The 24182-nt window shown below is 41.7% G+C and overlaps 1 protein-coding gene across 6 annotated transcripts in view; it reads left to right on the top strand.

The window, feature by feature from the left end:
* The window catches only part of FRY (FRY microtubule binding protein), a 392912-nt gene that overhangs the window by 279666 nt on the left and 89064 nt on the right, over window positions 1-24182 (top strand). For all 6 annotated transcript variants that reach the window (XM_050937091.1, XM_050937094.1, XM_050937090.1 and 3 more), the window contains 4 exons: window positions 1103-1288; window positions 10228-10426; window positions 13515-13636; window positions 19693-19880. In XM_050937091.1, the coding sequence (XP_050793048.1) occupies window positions 1103-1288; window positions 10228-10426; window positions 13515-13636; window positions 19693-19880 (695 nt within the window). The remainder of the gene's footprint in view (window positions 1-1102; window positions 1289-10227; window positions 10427-13514; window positions 13637-19692; window positions 19881-24182) is intronic.

Raw genomic sequence — 24182 nt, 5'->3', positions numbered from 1 at the left:
TCTTGGGAGAGTTGGGAGGCTATTTCAGTCAGGCTGAGAAAAAGATCCTGACTATTGGGGAGAACGGAGTGCTGTGTGCTCTCCGCAAGCTCCTCCTCCTCCTCATCTTCCCCATCCGCAAAATCCTCAGGCATGGCTGAGACTACTCCCTCCTCAGAATCCACGGACAGGGGTGGGGTAGTGGTGGCAGCCCCCCCCCCAGAATTGCATGCAGCTCAGCGTAGAAGTGGCATGTCTGTGGCTCTGCCCCGGAGAGTCTGTTTGCTTCTTTGGCTTTCTGGTATGTTTGTCTGAGCTCCTTAACTTTCACACGGCACTGTAGTGAGTCCCTATTGTGGCCTCTCTCCATCATGCCTTTGGAGATTTTTTCAAATGTTTTGGCATTTCGTCTTTTGGAACGTAGTTCTGCTAGCATGGAATTGTCTCCCCATACAGCGATCAGATCCAGTACCTCCCATACGGTCCATGCTGGAGCTCTTTTTCGATTCTCGGACTGCATGGTTACCTGTGCTAATGAGCTCTGCATAGTCACCTGTGCTAATCAGCTCTCCACGCTGGGCAAACAGGAAATGAAATTCAAAAAATTCGTGGGGCTTTTCCTGTCTACCTGGCCAGTGCATCCAAGTTCAGATTGCAGTCCAGAGCGGTCACAATGGTGCACTATCGATTTTAAGAGGCCTTTATGTCAAAGTAAATGGCTTACTTGTGTGGACGGGTGCAGGACGGGTTAATTCGATTTAACTCTGCTAAATTCGACCTCAACTCATAGTGTAGACCAGGCCTAAGTGCTCAATGTACATGGACAATGGAGTACTCTCATCTCTGGAGGTGGTCCCCCCATCTTAAGGTCTGGGCACTGCTACAGCACATGATGTACTGTCTCAGTAGATATAGAGAGGACTTTGGTCTAGCGCCTTTCTCAAGTAATAAATTCACAAAAATATTTAAAGAAAAAACTGTGGGAACTGTGTCCTGAAGTACTGTACCTTCTGCTTGTTCTGTACTGTTGTCATGAACTGCCTTGGAATCTTTGCTATTTCTGGAATTTAAACTTGTTTATAATCACTTCATACTCAGTGATTGCTGTAACTCTTTCCTTCAGGTCTTGACCATTACCGCCCTGAGGTCTTTGAACACAGTAAAAAGCTACTGCTTCATCTTTTGATTGCATTGTCTTGCAACAGCCATTTTCAAGCCATTGCCTCAGTGCTTCTTCAGACCAGGGAGATGACTGGAACCAAGACTCTAACAGTCCAACCAGCCTATCTACCTGAATTCCTGTATACAGGTAATCAAGTACACTTGGAAGAGTAACTACACTATATTTTAAAAGTTTAAAATATTGGAGCATAAGGGTTTCTTTCCTGATATACTGTAGTGTTATATTTTTGATGTACTATAGGTTGAATGATCAAAATGGGAAATCTGTACAGCAACCATTGATCGTAACTCCCTGTGAACTACTTTGGAAATGCACCACAGATTACTAAATGATGACTTACTATCAGAGTAGGAAAAGCCTCTTGCTATAAGGAAAAATTTATAATATCATTTTAGAAATGAATGTGCCAGTTTTGCATATCTGTAACTTTCTAAGGACTTGTCTACACGGTGTGGCAATCTGCCCTATGTACATGTGATTTCTAAAGTGTATCAACATGCTGTGTATTAATTGGTCTGTGTAGATCCTGCTGGGGTGCACTAAAGGTTTCCCAGTTTGCTTTAACATAGCACTGTTTGAAACAGTGCACAGAGTGCATTAAAGTGCACTAGGAAACCTTTTGTGCGCACCAGCTGGATCTGTATGGACCTATTAATGTACAAAATGTTAGAAATCACACCCTCATAATGTGTATTACCCCACTGTGTAGACAAGCCATTACACTCTGAGACACAGAACTCTCCTAGAAATGGAACTTCAACCTAAATAAATAATATATGATTGCAGCACAAGAAAAGCAAAGGAATTAACATGGTTAGGAATGATATATCCATCTCAAAGTTCCAATTAAACCTTTCCTTCAATTCAGTAGCACTCCAATATGAAGTACTCCCTCCAACACCACTTATCTCTTACTGACCATGAACACACTTCCTCCCTTGGCTGAAATCCTGAAATTTCTGGTTTCAGCAGGTTTGCCAATCTCTGCTAGGCTGGCTGCTCTGCTAATTTTTGCAAATTCAAGGACTTTGATGGAGTTGGGTGGGGGCAAAGCTTGATGAAAGTAGCTGGACAGATTTTAGACTGTTGTGACATGTTACTAAATATAAGGAGCTGGTTGGGAGCTGAGGGAGTCACAGCGCCTGTTTAGAATTGTGTAGATAAGATTGGAGTTTGGGAAGAAGGCTGAATACAGTCAAAGAAAAAAGAGAAAAATATGATTGTGATAGAAAGAAGGGAGAATCAAAGAGGAATGATCTTGGCCTAAGTGTCACTTCTGGCATTAGTAAAATAGCAAAATTAGTTCTGGGCACCTTGTTACCAAAAAGGTAGTAACAGATCTGGGGGCTAGTTCAAAGAATATCAGCCCGGAAAATGGAGAGATTGATTTATGAGAAAAAATATTAAAAGTGATAAATATTTATAACTTGGCCAAACAACAATAAAGCTAGGAGATAAGAATACATGTATTTGAAAGGTAAACAAAGAGGATGGAGAAGTATTATTTAGGGTGGTGAAAGAGATAAAATTAAGAAAGGGAATCTTGGAGCTGAATAGCAAAAAACTTATTCAAAGTGAGATGCACTAGACTGGGTAATAGTCTCCCATGGGAAATGGTAGAAACCTCCTTGTTTGTTACATTTAAAATTTGACTGGGCAGAAGACTAGAAAATTCATTTTGAGGAGCAGTCTTTCTTTGGGAATAGACTGGACTGAATCTTTCTTTGGGTACCGATGTTAGCTTCCATAATTCTAGTAAGCAAGGATGGGTGAAAACATAAGAATGGCCATACTGGGTCAGACCAAAGGTCCATCTAGCCCAGTATCCTGTTTTCCATCAGTGGCCAATGCCAGATGCCCCAAAGGGAATGAACAAAACAGATGATCATCAAGTGATCCATCCCCTGTTGCCCATTCCCAGCTTCTTGCAAACAGTGGCTAGTGACACCATCCCTGCCCATCCTGGCTAATAGCCATTGATGGACCTATCCTCCATGAATTTATCTAGTTCTTTTTGGAACCCTGTTATAGTCTTGGCCTTCACCACATCCTCTGGCAAGGAGTTCCACAGGTTGACTTTGAGTTGTGTGAAAAAATTCTTCCTCCTGTTTGTTTTAAACCTACTGCCTATTAATTTATTTTGGTGGCCCCTAGTTCTTGTGTTATGAGAAGGAGTAAATAACACTTCTTTATTTACTTTCTTCACACGAGTCATGATTTTATAGACCTCAATCATATCCCCCCTTAATCATCTCTTTTCCAAGATGAACTGTCCCAGTCTTATTAATCTCTCCTCATTCGGCAGCCGTTCCATACCCCTAATCATTTTTGTTGCCCTTTTCTGAACCTTTTCCAAGTCCAATATATCTTTTTTGAGGTGGGGCGACCATATCTGCACACAGTATTCAAGATGTGGGTGTACCATGGATTTATATACAGGCAATATGATATTTTCTGTTTTATTAGCTATCTCTTTCTTAATGATTCCGAACATTCTGTTTGCTTTTTTGACTGCCGCTGCACATTGAGTGGATGTTTTCAGGGAACTATCCACAATGACTCCAAGAGCTCTTTCTTGAGTGGTAACAGCTAATTTAGACCCCATCATTTTATATGTATATTTGGGATTATGTTTTCAAATGTGCATTACTTTGCATTTATCAACACTGAATTTCATCTGCCATTTTGTTGCTCAGTCACCCAGTTTTGTGAGATTCTTTTGTAGCTCTTCACAGTCTGCTTGGGACTTAACTATCGTGAATACTTTTGTACCATCTGCAAATTTTGCCATCTCAGTATTTACCCCCTTTTCCAGATTATTTATGAATATGTTGAATAGTACTGGTCCCAGTACAATCCCTTGGGGGACACCATTATTTAGCACTCTCCATTCTGAAAACTGACCATTTATTCCTACCCCGTTTCCAATCTTTTAACCAGTTACTGATCCCTCAGAGGACCTTCCCATTTACCCCATGACTGCTTACTTTGCTTAAGAGCCTTTGGTGAGGGACCTTGTCAAAGGCTTTCTAAAAATCTAAATACACTGTATCCACTGGATCCACCTTGTCCCCATGCTTGTTGACCCCTCAAAGAATTCTAGTAGATGGATGAGGCATGATTTCCCTTTCCAAAAACCATGTTGACTCTTCCCCAACAAATTATGTTCATCTGTGTGTCTGACAATTTTGTTCTTTACTATAGTTTCAACCATTTTGCCCGGTACTGAAGTCAGGTTTACCAGCCTGTAGTTGCCAGGGTCACCTCTGGAGCCCTTTTTAAAAATTGGTGTCACGTTAGCTATCCTTCATTCATTTGATCCAGAAGCTGATTTAAATGACAGGTTATAGACAACAGTTAGTAGTCCTGCAATTTCACATTTGAGTTCCTTCAGAACTCTTGGTCCATCTGGTCCTGGTGACTAACTACTGTTTAGTTTATCAATTTGTTCCAAAACCTCCTCTAATGACACCTCAATCCTGGACAGTTCCTCAGATTTGTCACCTAAAAAGATGGTTCAGGTTTGGGAATCTGCCTCACATCCTCAACCATGAAGACTGATGTAAAAAATTCATTTATTTTCTCTGCAATGGCTTTATTGTCTTTGACTGCTCCTTTAGCATCTCAATCATCCAGTGGCCCCACTGGTTATTCAGCAGGATTTCTGCTTCTGATATACTTTAAAAAAAAATGCTGTTACTTTTTGAGCCTTTGGCTAGCAGTTCAAAATCTGCAAAATCTTTTTTGGCCTTCCTAATTATATTTCCACACTTCATTTGTCCGAGTTTATGCTCCTTTCTATTTTTCTCATTAGGATTTAACTTCTACTTTTTAAAGTATGCCTTTTTTGCTTCTGACTGTTTCTTTTATTTTGTTGTTTAGCCATAGTGGCTCTTTTTAGCTTCTCTTACTGTGATTTTTTAATTTGGGGTATTCGTTTAAGTTGAGCCTCTATTGTGGTGTCTTTAAAAAGTTTTCATGAAGCTTTCAGGGATTTTACTTTTAGCACTGTACTTTTTAATTTCTGTTTAACTAACCTCCTCATTTTTGTGTAGTTCCCCTTTCTGAAATTAAATGCTTCTGTGTTGGGCCACTGTGGTGTTTTCCCTACCACAGGGATATTAAATTTAATTATATTATGGTCACTATTACCAAGTGGTCCAGCTATATTCACCTCTTGGATCTGATCCTGTCCTCCACTTAGGACTAAATCAAGAATTGCCTCTCCTCTTGTGGGTTCCGGGATTAGCTGCTCCAAGAAGCACTCATTTAAGGTGTCAAGAAACCTTATCTCTTCATCCCTTCCTGAGGTGATATGCACCCAGTCAATATGGGGATAGTTGAAATCCCCCATTATTGTTGATGGTTTTTTTATTTTAATAGCCTCTCTAATCTCCCTGAGCATTTCACAGTCAGTATCACCATCCTGGTCAGGTGGTCGATAGTATATCCCTACTGCCATATTATTATTCAAGCATGGATTTACTATCCATAGAGATTCTGTGGTACAATTTGGTTCATTTAAGATTTTTACTTCATTTGATTCTATGCTTTCTTTCACATATAGTGCAACTCCCCTATCAGCACCACCTGTTCTGTCCTTCTGATATATTTTGTACCCTGGTATTACTGTGTCCCATTAATTATCCTCATTCCATCAAGTTTTTATGATGCCTATCATATCAATATCCTCATTTAATATGAGGCACTCTAGCTTGCCCATCTTATTATTTAGACTTCTAGCATTGGTATATAAGCACTTTAAAAACTTGTCATTTTTTAGCTGTCTGCAATTACATGATGTAATTGAATGGGACTTTTTTTCTTTTGACTGTTTCTCATCAGATTCTACCTGTATTTTATCATCTTCCATCCTCTCCTCCTTATTAGGATATAGGCAATATCCATTTATAGATCCTGCCCTAAGCAGCGGATCCTCCCTCCAAACCACGTGCTCCTCCACATCTGTCAGCTTTCTCCCAGCCCTTAGTTTAAAAACTGTTCTATGACCTTTTTAACTTTAAATGCCAGCAATCTGGTTCCATTTTGGTTTAGGTGGAGCCCATCCTTCCTGTATAGACTCTCCCTTTCCCAAAAGTTTCCCCAGCTCCTAATAAATCTAAACCCCTCCTTCCTACACCATCGTCTCATCCACACATTGAGACCCTGCAGTTCTGCCTGTCTGGCTCTGCACATGGAACTGGAAGCATTTCAGAGAATGCTACCATGGAAAAGAGAAACAGAGCTCTGCAATTTTTTGGACAAGCTTCATGTACTTTGTCTCCATAACTTGGATACTTATCGGAACCTATTGAAGTTTATCTGTCACTAATCACTATAGGATTTTTTGCCTAAGATAAAAATAGACATAAGGGGAAAGGAGGCAGAAATAATCTATTGAATATGCAATGCAGCATAACGATCCAAAGGCCATGCTGCTCTCTGTCCTGGACACACAGTCCATGGATTCTTATTCAATACTTTGAAGGGAAACAATCACACAGTTTAAAAAGGTCACAGACATGATTTTTTTAAAAAAAAGAGCAATAACATAGATTCAAATTCTCACTCAAAATTTTTTTTATTAAAATTAAGGTTGTTTTTAACCCTACTTATGAATTTTTAATAGTGCACAGCTTCATGAGCAGTAGAAGCTTAAAGAAAATTACTTTAGAACTTTAATCTTTTGACCTTCAATCAGTTGATTTGGTGCATGGCCAGAACAAATGAAGATTGATGGCTTTCATTTTTTTTATCAGAGACCTTTAGGAGAATGCTGATAGTACTGGTAAACAACATTTTTTGCATAATTCAGGATTATTTATTCCACTTAAATGTTTCATATATTTCCTTGCAAAATTTTATCATAATTCAGGACAAAAATATTAAATCAGATGATGTAAATGCCCATTATTTACCTTCAACAGCAGTGAAGAACGTATTTCCTTCCCAAACTGTGTGAAAATCCTTCTTTCTGTTGTATGTTCACAAACTGTTAAACCTATACAATAAACTATTAAATTTAAATTACATTTTCATTTTCCCCTAAGATTCACATGGGTTTTCCCACCTTTGATATCCCATGTCAAGGCCTCTTTTGTGGCCATGGTGAACTGAGCAGAACTCCCTTTTGAGTTAAAATGTTTTTTAATCAGCTAATGTTGAGGAGTTGCTGTTTGGATGAGGAAAGCAATTCAGATACAGTCAGTATGCTACATGGTTCAGTAGCTAGAACAGGGGTCGGCAACCTTTCAGAAGCGGTGTGCTGTGTCTTCATTTATTCACTCTAATTTAAGGTTTCGCGTGCCGGTAATACATCTTAATGTTTTTAGAAGGTCTCTTTCTATAAGTCTATATTATATAACTAAACTATTGTATGTAAAGTAAACAAGGTTTTCAAAATGTTTAAGAAACGTCATTTAAAATTAAATTAAAATGAGGATCTTACGCCGCCAGCCTGATCAGCTCGCCAGTCTGGGGTTCTGTTCACCTAGGCCGGCAGCGGGCTGAGCAGGGGCTGAGGCCGGGACCCCAGACCGGGGGGAGGGAGTTTCAGGGGTCAGGGCAGAGGGCTGGGGGAGGGGGTTCAGGGCAGAAGGCTGAGGTGGAGGTGGTTCAGGGATCAGAGCAGAGGGCTGGGATGTGTGGGGGGTGTAAGGCAGAAGGCTGTGTGTAGGGGGGGATCAAGGGTCAGGGCAGAGGGCTGGGTGTGTGGGGGGGTTCAGGGCAGAGGGATGGGGCTGTGGGGATGCAGGACAGAAGGCTGGGTATGTGTTGGGGTTGGTGGGTTCAGGGCAGAGGGCCTGGGGGTGTAGGAGGTGCAGGGCAGAAGGCTGAATGTGTGGGGGGGATCATGGCAGAGGGATGGGGCTTTGGGGGTGCAGGGCAGAGGGCTCGGTGTGTGTTGGGGTGGGGGGGTTGAGGGCAGAGGGCTGGAGGGTGTGGGGGGTGCAGGGCAGAAGGCTGTGTGTGTGTATGTGTGTGGGTTCAAGGGTCAGGGCAAAGGTCTGGGGTTATGACGGCTGCACAGCAGAAGGCTGAGTGTGTGGGGGGTCAGGGCAGAGGGCTGGGGGCTATGGAGGGTGCAGGGCAGAGTGATGAGTGTGGGGGGGTCAGGGCAAAGGGCTGGGGAGTATGAGGGTGCATGGCAGAAGGCTGATTGTGTGTGGGGGTCAGGGCAGAGGGCTGGACGGTATGGGGGGTGCAGGGCAGAAGGCTGGGTGTGTGGGGGGGTTCAAGGGTCAGGGCAGAGGGCTGGGGGATATGGGGTTCAGGACAGAATGCTGAGTGTGTGTGTGGGGTCAGAGCAGAGGGCTGGGGGTATGGGGCATGGAGGGCAGAATGTTGAGCATGGGGGGGGTCAGTGCAGAGGGCTGGGGGTATGGGGCACGCAGGGCAGAATGTTGAGCATGGGGGGGGTCAGTGCAGAGGGCTGGGGGTATGGGGCATGGAGGGCAGAATGTTGTGTGGGGGGTGGGTCAAGGCAGAGGGCTGAGGTGCTCGGCCCATAAGGGTGCTCCCAGACCCCTGCCCTCAGTGGCTCATGGCAGGGGGCTGGAAGGGATATGCCCTGTTCCACCCCCTTCCCCAAGGCCGCGTCCCTACCTCTCACTGTATCTCTATGGAGCTGCCTGCACTCTGCCATGCTTCCCCCTCCCCCTTGCTAGGGCCATCAGCTGATTGGCGCAGGGAAGGAAAGGGGGCGGGGCAGGAAAGCACCATGCTGGGGGAAGAGGCCGGGTAGGGAGAAGTTTGGCTGCCGCAGAACCAAGCTTCTGCCTCCTGCCCCCGCAGGGGAGAGCGGTGGGCAAGGGGGCTGAGTGGGACTGGGAGTCGGGACCGCGGCAGGCAGCTGCGTGCCGCTCAAAATCGACTCGTGTGCCATAGATTGCCAACCCCTGAGCTAGAACATAGAATCTGAAATGAAGACACCTGGCTTCTAATTTGATCTCTGAAACTGACTCTCTAAGAGACAAGGTGAATGAGGTAATACCTTTCATTGGACCGTCTGTTAATGAACGAGACAAGCTTTCAGAGAGCTTCTTCTTACAGAGAGCTCTTCTTCAGATCTGGGAAAAGCACTCAGGGCTAGTCTACCCTGGCAACACTAAAGCAAGAAAGTTGCAGTGCTGTAAATTGCCAGTGTAGACAAGCCCTCAGAGTGTCAGAGCTAAACACAAAGTGGAGCAAACTGTTTAGCCCACGGATTTAAGGGTATGGCTACACTTGAAATTTCAAAGCGCTGCCGCGGCAGCGCTGCGGGAGCGCTTTGAAGTGTGAGTGTAGTCGGAGCGCGAGCGCTGGGAGAGAGCTCTCCCAGCGCTGCACGTAAACCACATCCCTTGCGGGTGTAGCTTGCAGCGCTGGGAGCTGTGCTCCCAGCGCTGCAGTACTGATTACACTGAGGCTTTACAGCGCTGTATCTTGCAGCGCTCACGGAGGTATTTTTTCACACCCCTGAGCGCGAAAGTTGCAGCGCTGTAAAGTGCCAGTGTAGCCATGGCCTAAGATGTTGTAAGAGACCATTCCAGGTGAAGTAGGCAGTTAACACCTCTGCTGTCGCAGGACAAAGGAGGGTTGAATGAGGATGAATGAGGATAATATCACCTACTTCACTCTTGTGTTCTGATTTAAGACCCCATCTTACATTTCTTGTAAACCTTATTCAACATCAGACCAGCCTGGATTAATTAATTAGACTTTTGCCTAGGTTTAATCTGATTGTAGACATATTTTAACATTATTTAAATGTAATGCAGTTTACAAAAATGTTACTTCTGAATGTAACCTGTGAAACATTTATTTTACAGATACGATACCTATAGTGCAGAAGTTTTTTGACTTTTGTATTAGTAATTTTTTATTGCATTCTGAAGATTTGAGAGAGTAAGGTCACCAGTTTTTCACTCTTGCTATAGGTTTTTGCATTTTGCTTATATTTTCTGCTTCCAAGTGAAAGTTTTCAGCAGCTTACTGTTTAAAAGAGGTGTTTGTCCTATTCTTTCATCTGAAATGCTGACATAAGTGGTGCATTCCATCTTTATCATCTTCTCTGCTGCTTCCAGGTGGTTTTGATTTTCTACGGGAGTACCAGTCATCACCAGTGCCAGATTCTGGTTTAAGCTCCAGCTCTACCTCCTCAAGTATCAGTTTAGGAGGCAGCAGTGGAAATCTCCCACAGATTACCCAAGAGGTGGAGGACATGGACACAACTGCTGAAACAGATGAAAAGTCAAACAAATTAATTGAATTTCTGACTACCAGGTAATCAAGATAAGGAGATGTTACTGTGGGTTACACTTGAAAAAGGTTCATGTCTTCTGTAAAATTATCTATAATGACGTTAAAAGGACACATGAAAATGTATGAGGTGAACATACAGTAATAATCAACTCCTATTTTTCTTCTATTACTTGTAAATGTGAAAATGTATTTAAAAGCATTACAGTGTCAGGAACACTACAAAAAATGCTGCCTGACCGGAATAAATTGTTCAATATTCCATAATATTATGCTGATGACAGAACTCATGAAATAGGACAATTTTATTGCTGTGAAGGAGATAGCAGTTGTGAGGGGGCCACAGGGAGCCTAGCTTTAATTACTGAATGGGACTGGCACATCTTAGGCTTGTTCTGTTGAAAAATTTAGGGCCTGACTCTCATTTACATTAAGATCCCTTTACACTGCCCCGGCAAAGTGTCTGGAAGCCTAAGTCTAGCCAGCTGAAGAGCAGCTGCGGAGTGACTCTGCATTTTATTTTTCCATCCAGAAGTGTAGTTCTTAACTGACAGCAAAAGAAGAGCTGGTATTAAGTGCGGAAAGGATTTAAGTGACATGTAATCATTATAAACGCAAAATCCAGGGTTTTTTTTAGGTCTTTTGTGATTTTGTTAGGTCTTAAAACTCATTTTATTTAACTTTGTTAATTTTCTAAACTGATAATATTACTGTCTACTTGGTGAACTTATATTTGAAATCATGTTTCTTTCTCACATCTTACCTGATTTTTTTTTAAAGGAAATAGTTTTGGAAAGTCTAATCACAGTTAACCAGTATTTCACCACGGAAAACATCCCGTTCGTTACAGCATAATCAAAGGCGTTTTGGTGTATTAGTCCTCTGGTGGGGCTTTTTGATATTTGCACTTAGTATTTTGAATAAGTAACAAATCTAGCACAGACAGTTGTCTTTTCAATATCAGGCAAGTTCTCTCTTTTAACCTATTTTTTTTCTCCATGCATAGTTGTTGACAATTCCACTGACTTTTTTTAACCTTGAGAAGTCAGGAGATAGGCAAGAAGAATAAGAACAAAAATCCTGTTCAGCCACACACCATGTACTGTGCATCCAATTAATTAAATTCAGGCCTTGTGTTGCTAAGAAATTTACGCCCAAGGGGTTGCAGCTAGGAGTAAGACCTTAGGGACAACGTTGGCAACATCTTTTGGATTCTATGCAGATCCGGTATGACTGTAGCTACAGAGGGAGCTTTGCAAGGCTGGGTCAGAGGCTGTTTATGAATTTTTACTTGGCAGTCCTTCAATTCCCTACATACTCCTCCTCCTGGGGATTAATCATGTTCCTGGCACAAATTTGTAGGAGCAGCTGGGTGGGGTTAGTTCACAACCTCCTGGGCTAACCAGAATACAGCCCAAGTTAACACTGTTCTTGCAGCATTAACACATACCCCAGTTTTCACAGAAGGTGACTGGCCCAGAGTTGGACACTATAGTTGCTCTAGGCACACTGAGAAGTCTACTTTTGCAAAACACTCACCATGCCTAAGCGCCTTGTCTACACATAAAAAGCTGTACCATTATTATCATACCAGAATATTTAAAACAGTACAACTTCCCTAGGGTGGGTACAGTTACACTGTTGTAAATGTGTTTATACTGATGTTTAGAGAGACAAGGTGGGTGAGGTAATATTTTCAGAGACCTGAAGAAGAGCTCTGTGTAAGCTCGAAAGCTTGTTTCTCTCCTGACAGAAGTTAGTCCAATAAAATATATTACCTCACCCACCTTGTCTCTTTAATATCCTGGGACCAACATAGCTACAATAACACTGCATACTTATATAGGTATAGCTTACTCATGTATACCACACTCGGGGCTGTACCACTTTTTTTGGTAATAAATAACATCCCTAACCAAAATAGCTGTACTAGTATAAAAACTTTGTGTAGGCCAGACTTAATGGTAAAATCCTGAAGTCCTGATTTATACAAAACTCCTATTGACTTTAACGGAAATTTTGCCTACATCAGGACAAAAGCGTGAAATCTAGGTTTACCTTAAAAATTCTTGCAAATTCCCATTACCCAAATTATTTTCAACCGCTGCACTACATTTTTAGTTTTATTTGTGTTTGATACATAGCATTGTTCAATTTGACACAGTAAATGAATTAAGTAATGCTGTGTAATTATGTCATGTAATAAGATTTTCTTCAAGTTGTAATATAAATTGAACTTTACCAATCAAACGTCTGATTAAATCAGGTTATGTACTCAATAGTAAATGTGATTTTAAACTGAAAATTATTCCTTGTTTTGATACTTATTATTTATTTGCATTATGGTAGTGCATAGGGACCCCAGTCATAGACCAGGATCCCAACATATTAAGTGCTGGACATAGACAGAACAAAAAAGATGGTCTCTTCACCAAGGAGTATACAAGCTAAACATAAAACAAGATAGCAAGTTTGAGCTTTCATCAATCTCTGTGTCTCCATCTGTCAGTTTGACAACTCGTTTGTTTCATGCTGAGTAGGCCTTCAGCAAGAGTTGTAGCCATCAAGGTTAACACAACTAAGCCTTCTCTACACTAAGGAATTTACTCAAAAAAATGCCCACAATTTTTTATCACCAGTAGGAGCCTTAATGTAGACCAGATTCTTGTGGATAAATCTTTTTTTTAAACATTTCTTTTCAGCAGAACTAAAAACGCTAGAAGCTACCTGAGCATTATCTATACTATGGTTCCCATAGGGGAAGGTAGCACCAGTGGGGTTTTGTTTATTTTATTTTATTTTTTGTAAAATTCCCCAGTGTCAAAGATGGCCTTACATTTAGAAAATGGAAAGTAGAGCAGTGCCCTGAAATGATCAGTCATTTATAATGTTATGCCAGTAGTACGTTTTGAATTGGAAATCTTTGTAAAGTTGAAGTGTAGTAGTAGTTGTATTGTTCATAGATTTATGTTCAATCACATGTTTTCCAGCAAATTGTTCTGCTTGTCTCTTTTTGATTGTACAGTATAATAATTTTTAAGATTACTTACATTTGTTTCAACTGCTTCAAAGAAATACTTACACATTTTGCTACATTTTTCTTCTCTTTAAGGGCATTTGGTCCACTCTGGTGCCATGAAGATATCACACCCAAGAACCAGAATACAAAGAGTGCTGATCAACTTACTAATTTTCTGAGACATGTTGTGTCCGTATTTAAAGATTCCAAGTCAGGTACTGACATTTTTTTTCCCATGATTGTACCTTAGTTAAAACCCCTGTCTAGTGGACAAGTCCCTAATGTTTGCTTAGAGAACCTGCCTTTTAATGCCAGTTTCCTTGCTTCTGAATGGCTGCTACAGGAGCTTGCTTGTGCAACAGTGCCCTCTGTTTTGTAAAAGTAATAATTTCATAATGATTATTTTTTCTTTGTTCAAGACATCTTCTTTCTTGCAGTATTTTATGTGTGAGGGTTAAAGGTTTTAAAGCAATTTTGTTTTTGTAATTTGTTTCAAGTTATTCTTTTCATACAACCTGATTATACTATGTGACTTTAATTGGAATTAGATATGTTTAGTGCAGATAAATACTTTCAAATTAATTTTAAATAACTTTTTTTCCTTTTGTAGGAAGTTAAAGATCATATTCTTTTAATGCTCTTGTCATTTCATTTTATTGTATTCCTGAAGAGATTACTACAGATTGCTCCATTTGATCAGTGAAAAGTATCTATTCTTCTTTAGTTTATTTAGCCCACAGTGAACTTTTATCCTGTGATCTTTTTTTCATTAGATCCATATGCTGAAGCATTGTGTGTCCTATGTAGGACATATATCATATTATGTACATATTTTGACTGTTCTATTTGATAAAAAAGGGAAAAACTCCACCTCTTAATTGTATAATAGACTGGCGATATTAAGCAATCTTCCCAACAAGCAAAATGTTTTGTGTTCACTTAATTTGACAATTATAAGAGGGGTAGCCGTATTAGTCTGGATCTGTAAAAAGCGACAAAGAGTCTTGTGGCTAACAGATATATTGGAGCATAAGCTTTTGTGGGTGAATACCCACTTTGTTAGACGTGGGGGTCCAATAAAGGTAGCCAGCCAGTTAGGCAGCGGCATAGACAGCTGCAGCGGCGCAGGAGCCAGCAAACAGAGCTGTAAACAGCGGAGTTTGAGTTGGAGTTTGAGGGAAGACCAAGAGAGGCAGGCAAAGGAACACACAGGTTACTGAGGGGAATGTGCAGTGTTCTAGCAGTGTCTTGGTGCTTGTTGGGGGTTTGTTTTGCTGTGGGTGGTGGTGTTTTGGGTTGGTTTCTGTTTCCCAGATTTACAGGATTTAGGTGGGAAGCCTATGGTAGATACAGAGGCAGCAGTTGTAGCGACTCAAGCAGTGGAAAACACAATGAAGATGACTGGATATGGAAGCTGCAGCATGTACATGATCCTGGAGGGGGTACCTGAAAAGAGTTTTGTCTGCATGAAGTGCTGCCTGATAGAGCTGATGAAAGAAAAGATCTGAGGATTGGAGTTGCAGGTGGAAACTTTGGTCGAGTTTAGAAAGGGGTTGGAGCGCATCTGGGGCAAAAATCTGTCTGGGGATTGGTCCTGCTTTGAGCAGAGGGTTGGACTAGATGACCTCCTGAGGTCCCTTCCAACCGTGATATCCTATGATTTATATCAGCTGAGGGTCTGTCCTATGAGGCTGAAGGGAAAAGCTCAGACTTGCAGATGGAAGCAGGACCAAAGAACTCTGAGGGGAGACTGCTGGGTGAGGAAAGTGGACGATGGAAGCATGTGACTAAGCGAACCAGGCAGCGGAAAAGACGGGCTAGTGAAGGAGCAATAGAGCTCATGAACAGGCTTGCGGAGTTGGAAAATAAAGAGGGGGCACAGCAGGTGGTCGCTGAAGGTGAGAGGGCAAGGAAGAAGAGAAGAGCATCTAGCCTTATAAGGAGAGGGGATGAGTCAATGGAGATGACACCAAACATGAGCCCCAGGAGGATACGGGATGGGTTGCAGAGGACTGCAATAGGAATTTAGAGGACTTGCAGCCAGAGGGAACAGGAGATAGACCGGAGGATTGCACCATCACCAGAAAAAGGCAGGTCTACGTGATTGAGGACTCCTTACGGAGAAGAGTAGACAGGCCTGTAACCAGAGCTGATCGAGAGAACAGAAGGGTGTACTGTCTGCCTGGTGCTAAGATACGGGATGTGGACCTCAGGCTGAAGAGGATCCTAACAGGAGCGGGAAAGAATCCGCTGATTGTCCTTCATGTGGGAACTAATGATACGGCTACATTCTCACTGGAACGTATCAAGGGAGACTATGCCAGGCTGGAAATCGAGGCTCAGGTGATCTTCAGTGGGATTCTTCCTGTTCCTAGAGAAGGGCAACAAAGGTGTGACAAGATTATGGTGATTAACAGATGGCTCAGGCAGTGGTGCTATAAGGAGGGCTTTGGGATGTATGGCTACTGGGAGGCGTTCATGGACAGAGGACTGTTCTCTCAGGATGGACTTCACCTGAGTAGGGAGGGAAATAGACTTGGATGGAGGCTGGCACAACTGATTAAGAGAGCTTTAAACTAGGAGTTGGGGGGAGATGGTTGGGAGATGTTCAGGTAATCTCCACGCCAGATTTTAACATTGAGAGGGAAGAAAACGAAGCAAGAAGGGATACTGTCGTGGGTAGGAGAATGAACATACGGAGGAAGGGAAGTGTAGATACAATTCTAATAGGTGATACTGGCGGTAGAATGTCTGGGCCTAATTGGGTAAAGAATGTGAGTGAAGCCAAACAGCAAGAATTAAGATGTTTGTACACCAAAGCAAGAAACCAGGGTAACAAAATGGAGGAACTGGAGTTACTGGTGCAGGAAGTGAAACTAGATATTATAGGGATAACAGCAACATAGTGGAATAGTAGTCATGACTGGAGTACAGGTATTGAAGAAAAGAGAAATAAAGGCAAAGATGGTGGAGTAGCATTGTATATCAATGATGAGGTAGACTGTAAAGAAATAAGAAGGGATGGAATGGATAAGACAGAGTCTGTATGGGCAAAAATCACATTGGGGAAGAAAGCTACTAGAGCCTCCCCTGAGATAGTGCTTGGGGTGTGCTATAGACCGCCGGGATCTGATTTGGGTATGGGTAGAGACCTTTTTAATGTTTTTAATGAAGTAAATACTAATGGGAATTGTGTGATCATGGGAGACTTTAACTTCCCAGATATAGACTGGAGGGCAAATGCTCGTAATAATAATAGGGCTCAGATTTTCCTAGATGCGATAGCTGATGGATTCCTTCAAGTAGTTGCTGAACCAACAAGAAGGGATGCCATTTTAGATTTGGTTTTGGTGAGTAGTGAGGACCTCACTGAAGAAATGGTCGTAGGGGACAACCTTGGTTCGAGTGATCATGAGCTAATTCAGTTTAAACTAAATGGAAGGATAAAACAAAAATAGATCTGTGACTAGGGTTTTTCATTTCAAAAGGACTAACTTTAAAGAATTAAGGAAATTAGTTAGGGAAGTGGATTGGACTGAAGAACCTGGGGATCTAAAGGTGGAGGAAGCCTGGAATTACTTCAAGTCAAAGTTGCAGAAACTATCAGAAGCCTGCATCCCAAGAAAGGGGAACAAATTCATAGGCAGGAGTTGTAGACCAAGCTGGATGAGCAAGCATCTCGGAGAGGTGATTAAGAAAAAGCAGAAAGCCTACAAGGAATGGAAGATGGTAGTGATCAGCAAGAAAAGCTACCTTATTGAGGTCAGAACATGAAGGGATAAAGTTAGAAAGGCCAAAAGCCATGTAGAGTTGGACCTTGAAAAGGGAATTAAAACCAATAGTAAAGGGTTCTATAGCCTATAAAACCTGTAGTAAAAGGTTCATATAAATAAGAAGAAAACAAAGAAAGAAGAAATGGGACCATTAAATACTGAGGATGGAGTGGAGGTTAAGGATAATCTAGGCATGGCCCAATATCTAAACAAATACTTTGCCTCAGTCTTTAATGAGGTTAATGAGGAGCTTAGGTATAATGGTAGGATGACAAATAGGAATGAGGATATGGAGGTAGATATTACCACATCAGAAGTAGAAGCCAAACTCGAACAGCTTAATAGGACGAAATCAGGGGGCCCAGATAATCTTCATCCAAGAATATTAAAAGAACTGGCACATGAAATTGCAAGCCCATTAACAGGAATTTTTAATTAATCTGTAAACTCAGAGGTTGTGCCGTATGACTGGAGAATTGCTAACATAGCTCCTATCTTTAAGAAAGAGGAAAAAAGGTGATCTTGGCAACCACAGGCCTGTCAGTTTGACATCTGTAGTATGGAAGGTCTTGGAAAAAATTCAAACTGGAACAGGTTCAGAGAAGGGCTATTAGGATGACCCAAGGAATGGAAAACCACTCATATGAAAGGAGACTCAAAGAGCTTGGCTTGTTTAGCCTAACCAAAGAAGGCTGAGGGGAGATATGATTGCTCTCTATAAATATATCAGAGGAATAAATACCAGGGAGGGAGAGGAATTATTTAAGCTCAGTACCAATGTGGACACAAGAGCAAATGGATATAAACTGGGTATCAGGAAGTTTAGACTTGAAATTAGATTAAGATTTCTAACTATCAGAGGAGAGAAGTTCTGGAACAGCCTTCCAAGGGGAGCAGTGGGGGCAAAAGACATATCTGTCTTCAAAACTAAGCTTGATAAGTTTATGGAGGGGATGGTATCATGAGATAGCCTAATTTTGGCAATTAATTCATCTTTGACTACTAGCAGTAAATATGCCCAATGGCTTGTGATAGAATGTTAAATGGGGTAGGATCTGAGTTACTACAGAGAAAAATCTTTCCTGGGTGTCTGGCTGGTGAGTCTTGCCCACATGCTCAGGGTTTAGCTGATTGTCATATTTGAGGTTGGGAAGGAATTTTCCTCCAGGGCAGATTGGCAGAAGCCCTGGGGGGTTTTCGCCTTCCTCTGCAGCGTGGGGCACGGGTCACTTGCTGGAAGGTTCTCTGCACCTTAAAGTCTTTAAACCATGATTTGAAGACTTCAATAACTCAGACACAGGTTTGATACAGGAGTGGGTGGGTGAGATTCTGTGGCCTGCATTGTGCAGGAGGTCAGACTAGATGAACATAGTGGTCCCTTCTGACCATAAAGTCTATGATTCTATGAATTAGAATGTGTTCATTACTAAAGCTGTTTGGAAATGCTCATTTGTTGAAAACAAAATGTTTTTGTGGAAACACATTGCCTTTGAGAAAAATTTATAGGAAAAAAAACCCTGAGAAAAAACATTTCACTAAGGAAAGTTTTTATCTTTTCGGAATAGAATGTTTCAATTTTCTCTTTCAAAACAACCTTTTCCTCCCAGTTTTTTATATTATGAAATATAAAGTGAAAAAGTAAAAATTGAAATTAATAATTTAGAAACAAATTAATCATTTAGAAACAAATCCCAAAATGAAACATTTCAATTGAGCCCAATAAAAGTTTTTTCCGGAATTTCAATTCATGGGAAATTTTGAAATCTTTTGGTTTTGTTCTGTTCTGGATTGGAAGAAGTTTTGAAATCATACAACTGCAAGTTCTCATGCAGTTCTACTCACTACAACTAGACCATGCTGCCCTTTGTTTTCAAGTCAGTGTAGATCAGGGGTCGGCAACCTTTCAGAAGTGGTGTGCCAAGTCTTCATTTATTCACTCTCATTTAAGGTTTCGTGTGCCAGTAATACATTTTAATGTTTTTAGAAGGTCTCTTTCTATAAGTTTATAATATAGAACTAAACTATTGTTGTATGTAAAGTAAACAAGGTTTTTACAAATGTTTAAGAAGCTTCATTCAAAATTAAATTAAAATGCAGAGCCCCCCAGACCCGTGGCCAAGACCTGGGCAGTGTGAGTGCCACTGAAAAACAGCTCGCGTGCCGCCTTTAACACGCGTGCCATAGGTTGCCTACCCCTGGTGTAGATTTTATTTCTTAATATTAAGGTATCAGGTTGAATGCAGTATACTGTCTTTACCTGCTGACTACTACCAATTTTATATACTGTATTGTCCGGTAATAGGAATTGTTCACTTAATTGTAAAGAAGGTTCTAGTGGTTCTTTCATAAATTAATATACCTTAAAAATGGCCAAAACTTTTTGAAATGCTAGGGAATTGGTCCTCTAAAAGTTTCAACTGTAAAGTAACTTTGTCTCATGCAGTAAAATCTGCTTTGTTAGATTTTAAACATCTACATACTATTCTTTTGCTGCTTAGGTTTTCATTTGGAGCAGCATCTGAGTGAAGTTGCTTTACAAACGGCTCTTGCAAGCTCTTCAAGACATTATGCAGGTCGATCTTTCCAGATATTCAGGGCGCTAAAGCAACCTCTTTCGGCACATGCATTGTCTGACCTTCTGTCAAGATTGGTGGAAGTTATAGGAGAACATGGAGATGAGATTCAGGTACACGTATGTGATAGTGCTGTATTCCTGAGAATGTTTTCACAATTCTGCATATGTTCAGTATTATTTGTTTCATTTTCCTATAAAGGGTGAAATAAACTTGGAAACTATGATGCAAGTGAGAATGTGACCTTAGAAAAGAAAAACTGTGTTCTCGTCACAATTTCAAAATTACAAAAATGCTGTCAAAGTCGTGATCTAACTGTTAGAATCTGAGCCCTGAAAAATAAAAGTCTTATTTGTTTCAAAATGTATCACCCCATTGTGAGATTTAAAAAATTTTAAACAGCCAACTGTAGTGAGGTTCACAGAAACAGCACTTTCAGCTTCTGCTGCCTTTACAAAAGCAGTTAAATTGCAAACACTGGGCCAAATTCCATTGTCCTTTACTGAGTAATATTCAACATTAAAGCAATGAGGAATGTCACTTGATTAAGGTCTGCAGGTTGTAGCCCACTGGATGGGTTGGTGGGAGTATTTCTATTTGCCATATGCTAAAAGATGAAATCATTAAGGTTTTTAATCTAAGTAAAGAGTACTATGAGCTATGGAGAGTAAAAATGAAATTAAAAACAAACTGCTTTGGCCCTCTCTTTTTAAAAAAAATAAACAAACACTAGAAAGAACATATTGTTTTAACAAGCTCACACCATTATGACGCAGCTGTTCTGTTTGAAAACAAACCATGATGTAGTGTATCTTAACCTAAGATGCAGACTCGACAAGGGATTGTAAGTAGTAATAAATATGGGAAAGCTGCATGACCCTGAATCTGCCCTGCTCTCTGCTGCAAAGTCTCTTCTGGCTGCAGATAGAGTTGCTAGGTGTCCAGGCCACTAAAAGTCCAGTCAACAGTGCAGCGGGGCTATGGCAGGACCTCTGCCTATCCTGGCTTCCAGGAGCAGCTGGCTTGTCTGGCTCCTAGGCACAGGGATGGCCAGGCGGCTCCGTGCACTGCCCCTGCCTCGAGCACCAGCTCCACAGCTCCCATGGCCATGAACTACAGCCAATGAGAGCTGTGGGGGCAGCACATGGAGGTATGGGCAGTGTGCAGAACCCCCAGCCTCTCCACCTGGGAACCAGATATGTTGGCTGCTTCTAGGAGCCATCTGGGGTAAGCACTGCCCAGCCAGAGCACACACCCTGAACCCCCTCCAGCACTCCAACCCCTGTCCCAGCCCTGAGCCCCCTTCTGCATCCAAACTCCCTCTCAGAGCTCACACTCCTCACACACCCCAACCCCCTGCCCCCTCCTGCCCCAAAACTTCCTCCCGGAGCCTGCACCCCATACCTCCTCCTCCATCCCAACCCCCTGTCCCAGCCCTGGGCCCTCCCGCACTCCAAAACCCTTGGCACTAGCCTGGAGCCCCTTCCTGTACCCCAAAACCCTCATCCCCTGTCCCACTTCAGAGCCCGCAACCCCAGCTGGAGCCCTTACTCCTCCCACATGCCAACCCTCTGCCCCAGCCTAGTGAAAGTGAGTGAGGATGGGGAGAGTGAGCGATGGAGGGAGGGTGCAATGGAGTGAGTAGGCATGGGGCCTTGGGCAGGAGGCAGGGCAAGAGTGCTCAGTTTTGTGCGATTAGAAAGTTGGCAACCCTCGCTGCGCGCAAAGTGGTGTGGGAGCATTTTGTTAGTCTTCTCCACCAGAAATAAATCGGGCTGCAAGAATACTCATATACAGGTCTGAAGGTTGCTAGCTAAGAGTCTCTTCTCTGTGCCAACCAGCCCATCCAGGAGAAAACCATGCAGACTGGCACCATGGATATATGCCACCACCCCTTCAAGCAGCATGCATTCTTCTAGTGAGTGGAAGATAAGAGAGAAAAATGAAAGATGGAGCAAACATCAAGGAAAGGGATGAAAAGGAATAAAAATAGGTTAATAAATTAATAGATTTTAAGAACAGAAGGGACCACTATGATTATCTAGTCTGACCTCCTGCATAAAATAAGTCATAGGACTTCCGTGAATAAATAACTGCTTCAAGTCCAATAGCAGTGGTTGAACTAGAGCATATCTTTTAGAAACACATCCATTCTTGATGTAAATTTTCCAGTGATGGGGAATCCATCACACACCTTGGTAAATTATTTCAATAGTTAATTAACCTCTCTGTTAAAAATGTGCACCTTATTTCGAGTGTGAATGTGTCTAGCCTCAACTTTCAGTCACTGGATCTTGTTATACCTTTGTCTGCTAGATTGAAGAGCTCTCTGTTATCAAATTTCTGTTCCTTGTGTCAGTACTTATAGACTATGGTCAAGTCACCCCTTAACCTTCTCTTTGCAAAGATAAGAAGATTGACCTCCATGAGTCTTTCACTGTAGGGCATGTTTTCCAATATCTGATCATTCTCATGGCTCTTCTCTGAACCCTCTCCAATTTATCAACATCCTTCTTGAACTGTGGACAGCAGAACTGGACACAGTGTTCCAGTAGCAGTCTCACCAGGGCCCAATACAGAGGTAATATAACCTCTCTACTCCTGCTTAATATTCCTCTGTTTATACAGCCAAGGTTCACTTTTAGCCACAGCATCATACTGGGTGCTTGTGTTTCGCTGATTATCCACAATGACTCCGAAGTCTTTTTCACAGTCACTGCTTCCCAGAGTAGAGTTCCTCGTCCTGTAATCGTAGCCTAGGTATATGATTTTGCATTTGGGGTATGGAAAGCATATTGCTTGCTTGTATCCAGCATACCACACAGTCAGATCACTTTGTACTAGAGATCTGTGTTACAGTTTCAGCTGCATCTGTATTGCCTCTCCATGGTCCCTCAAGGGCTCCCAGCCATCACCTCTCTTGGGTGGAGATGTTGTATTAATAAGTACAATAGAGAGCTGCATCTCTCTTCCTCCTGATCAGGGTTTTAAGACTGCAGAGCTAACTGTCTTACACTGCAATATGCCCAGCAAGCCAGTCTTTCTAAAGGCCAGTGCCTGGGCTTTTCTTTCTGTCCAAGGACCATGGACAGTGTATTGCCAGCAGTTACAAGATACCACAAAACTCTTTCTAAGCGAGCAAAAGCATTACAGAGAAAATATATAAAATAATAAAAGTTACTATGCTAAAAACTTACCAGAGATCATCCATCAGTCTTACGGGGCTCTTGTAGGCCAAATTCTTTCCAATCCTTCTGCAAGGGCTGAGGTTCTTGGGCAGAAGATCCTATGTCTGTGTTGGATCACAAAGAGGGCCCTGACTCAGTTTAAACACAGCCTTTTTAAGCCAAAACCCCATTCTTTGTTTTCCTAGTCGCTGGAAACCAAGTGTGAAACAGTATATGCGAACCTCCCCAGAGTGTGCTACCTTTCTGGAGGTGGTTACGGTGTGAGTGATTCACCTTAGTTCCCTGTTTTAATTCCTGGAGGAGCTGTGGTAACCTTCCCCCTTGGAGTAGAACATAATCACAATCCATGTCCCACAGTGATATTTATACTTAATACAATATGTTCCCCTGTAGATACTGTATGAAGTTGCAATATCTGTCAGAAACAGTCCTCTTCGTTATTTAACACTGCCACAATCTTTGTGTAATCTGCACATTTTATCGGTAGGGAGTTTGTTTTCTTCCATATCTTTGATAAAAATGTTAAATACTCTAGGGCCATGAACCGATCCTTGTGAAACCCTAATAGAAACACACCAGCTAGACGATTCCCCATTTACAGTTACATTTGTGAGACCTGTCAGTTAGCCAGTTCTTAATTCATTTAATGTGTCCCATGTTGAATTAGTATTGTCCTAGTTTCTTAATCAAAATGTCATGCAGTACCATACTCAAATGCCTTACAAAAAAGAACGCCATTTCCTTTATCAATCAAATTTATAATCTCACCAAAAAAATCCTCAATTAGTTTTACAAGATCTGTTTTCTATAAACCCGTGTTGATTGGCATTAATTATACTTTCCTCCTTTAATTCTTCATGAGTCCCATATCAGCCATTCCATTATTTTGCCCATGATTGATGTCAGAATGATAACCTACAATTACCCAGGTCAATCCCTTTACTCTTTCTAAATATTAGCGTAACATTAACTTTTTTCCAGTCCTCTGAAACTTCCCCAATATTCCAAGACCTCTTGAAAATCAACATTAACAGTCCACAGAGCTCCTTGGCTAGCTCTCTTAAAATTCTGCGATGAAAATTATCCATACCTGCTGATTTTAAAATGTCTGTCTTTATTAGCTGCTGTTTTAATATCCTCCTTACTTAGAGTTGGAATGGAAAGTATTTAATCATCATATGATACAACTACATCATCTGGCTTTTTCCCAAACATAGAACAGAAATA

Source organism: Gopherus flavomarginatus, chromosome 1 (genome assembly GCF_025201925.1).
Source record: "Gopherus flavomarginatus isolate rGopFla2 chromosome 1, rGopFla2.mat.asm, whole genome shotgun sequence".
Classification (NCBI taxonomy): Eukaryota; Metazoa; Chordata; order Testudines; family Testudinidae; genus Gopherus; species Gopherus flavomarginatus.
This window is presented reverse-complemented; position numbering and strand designations above follow the sequence as displayed.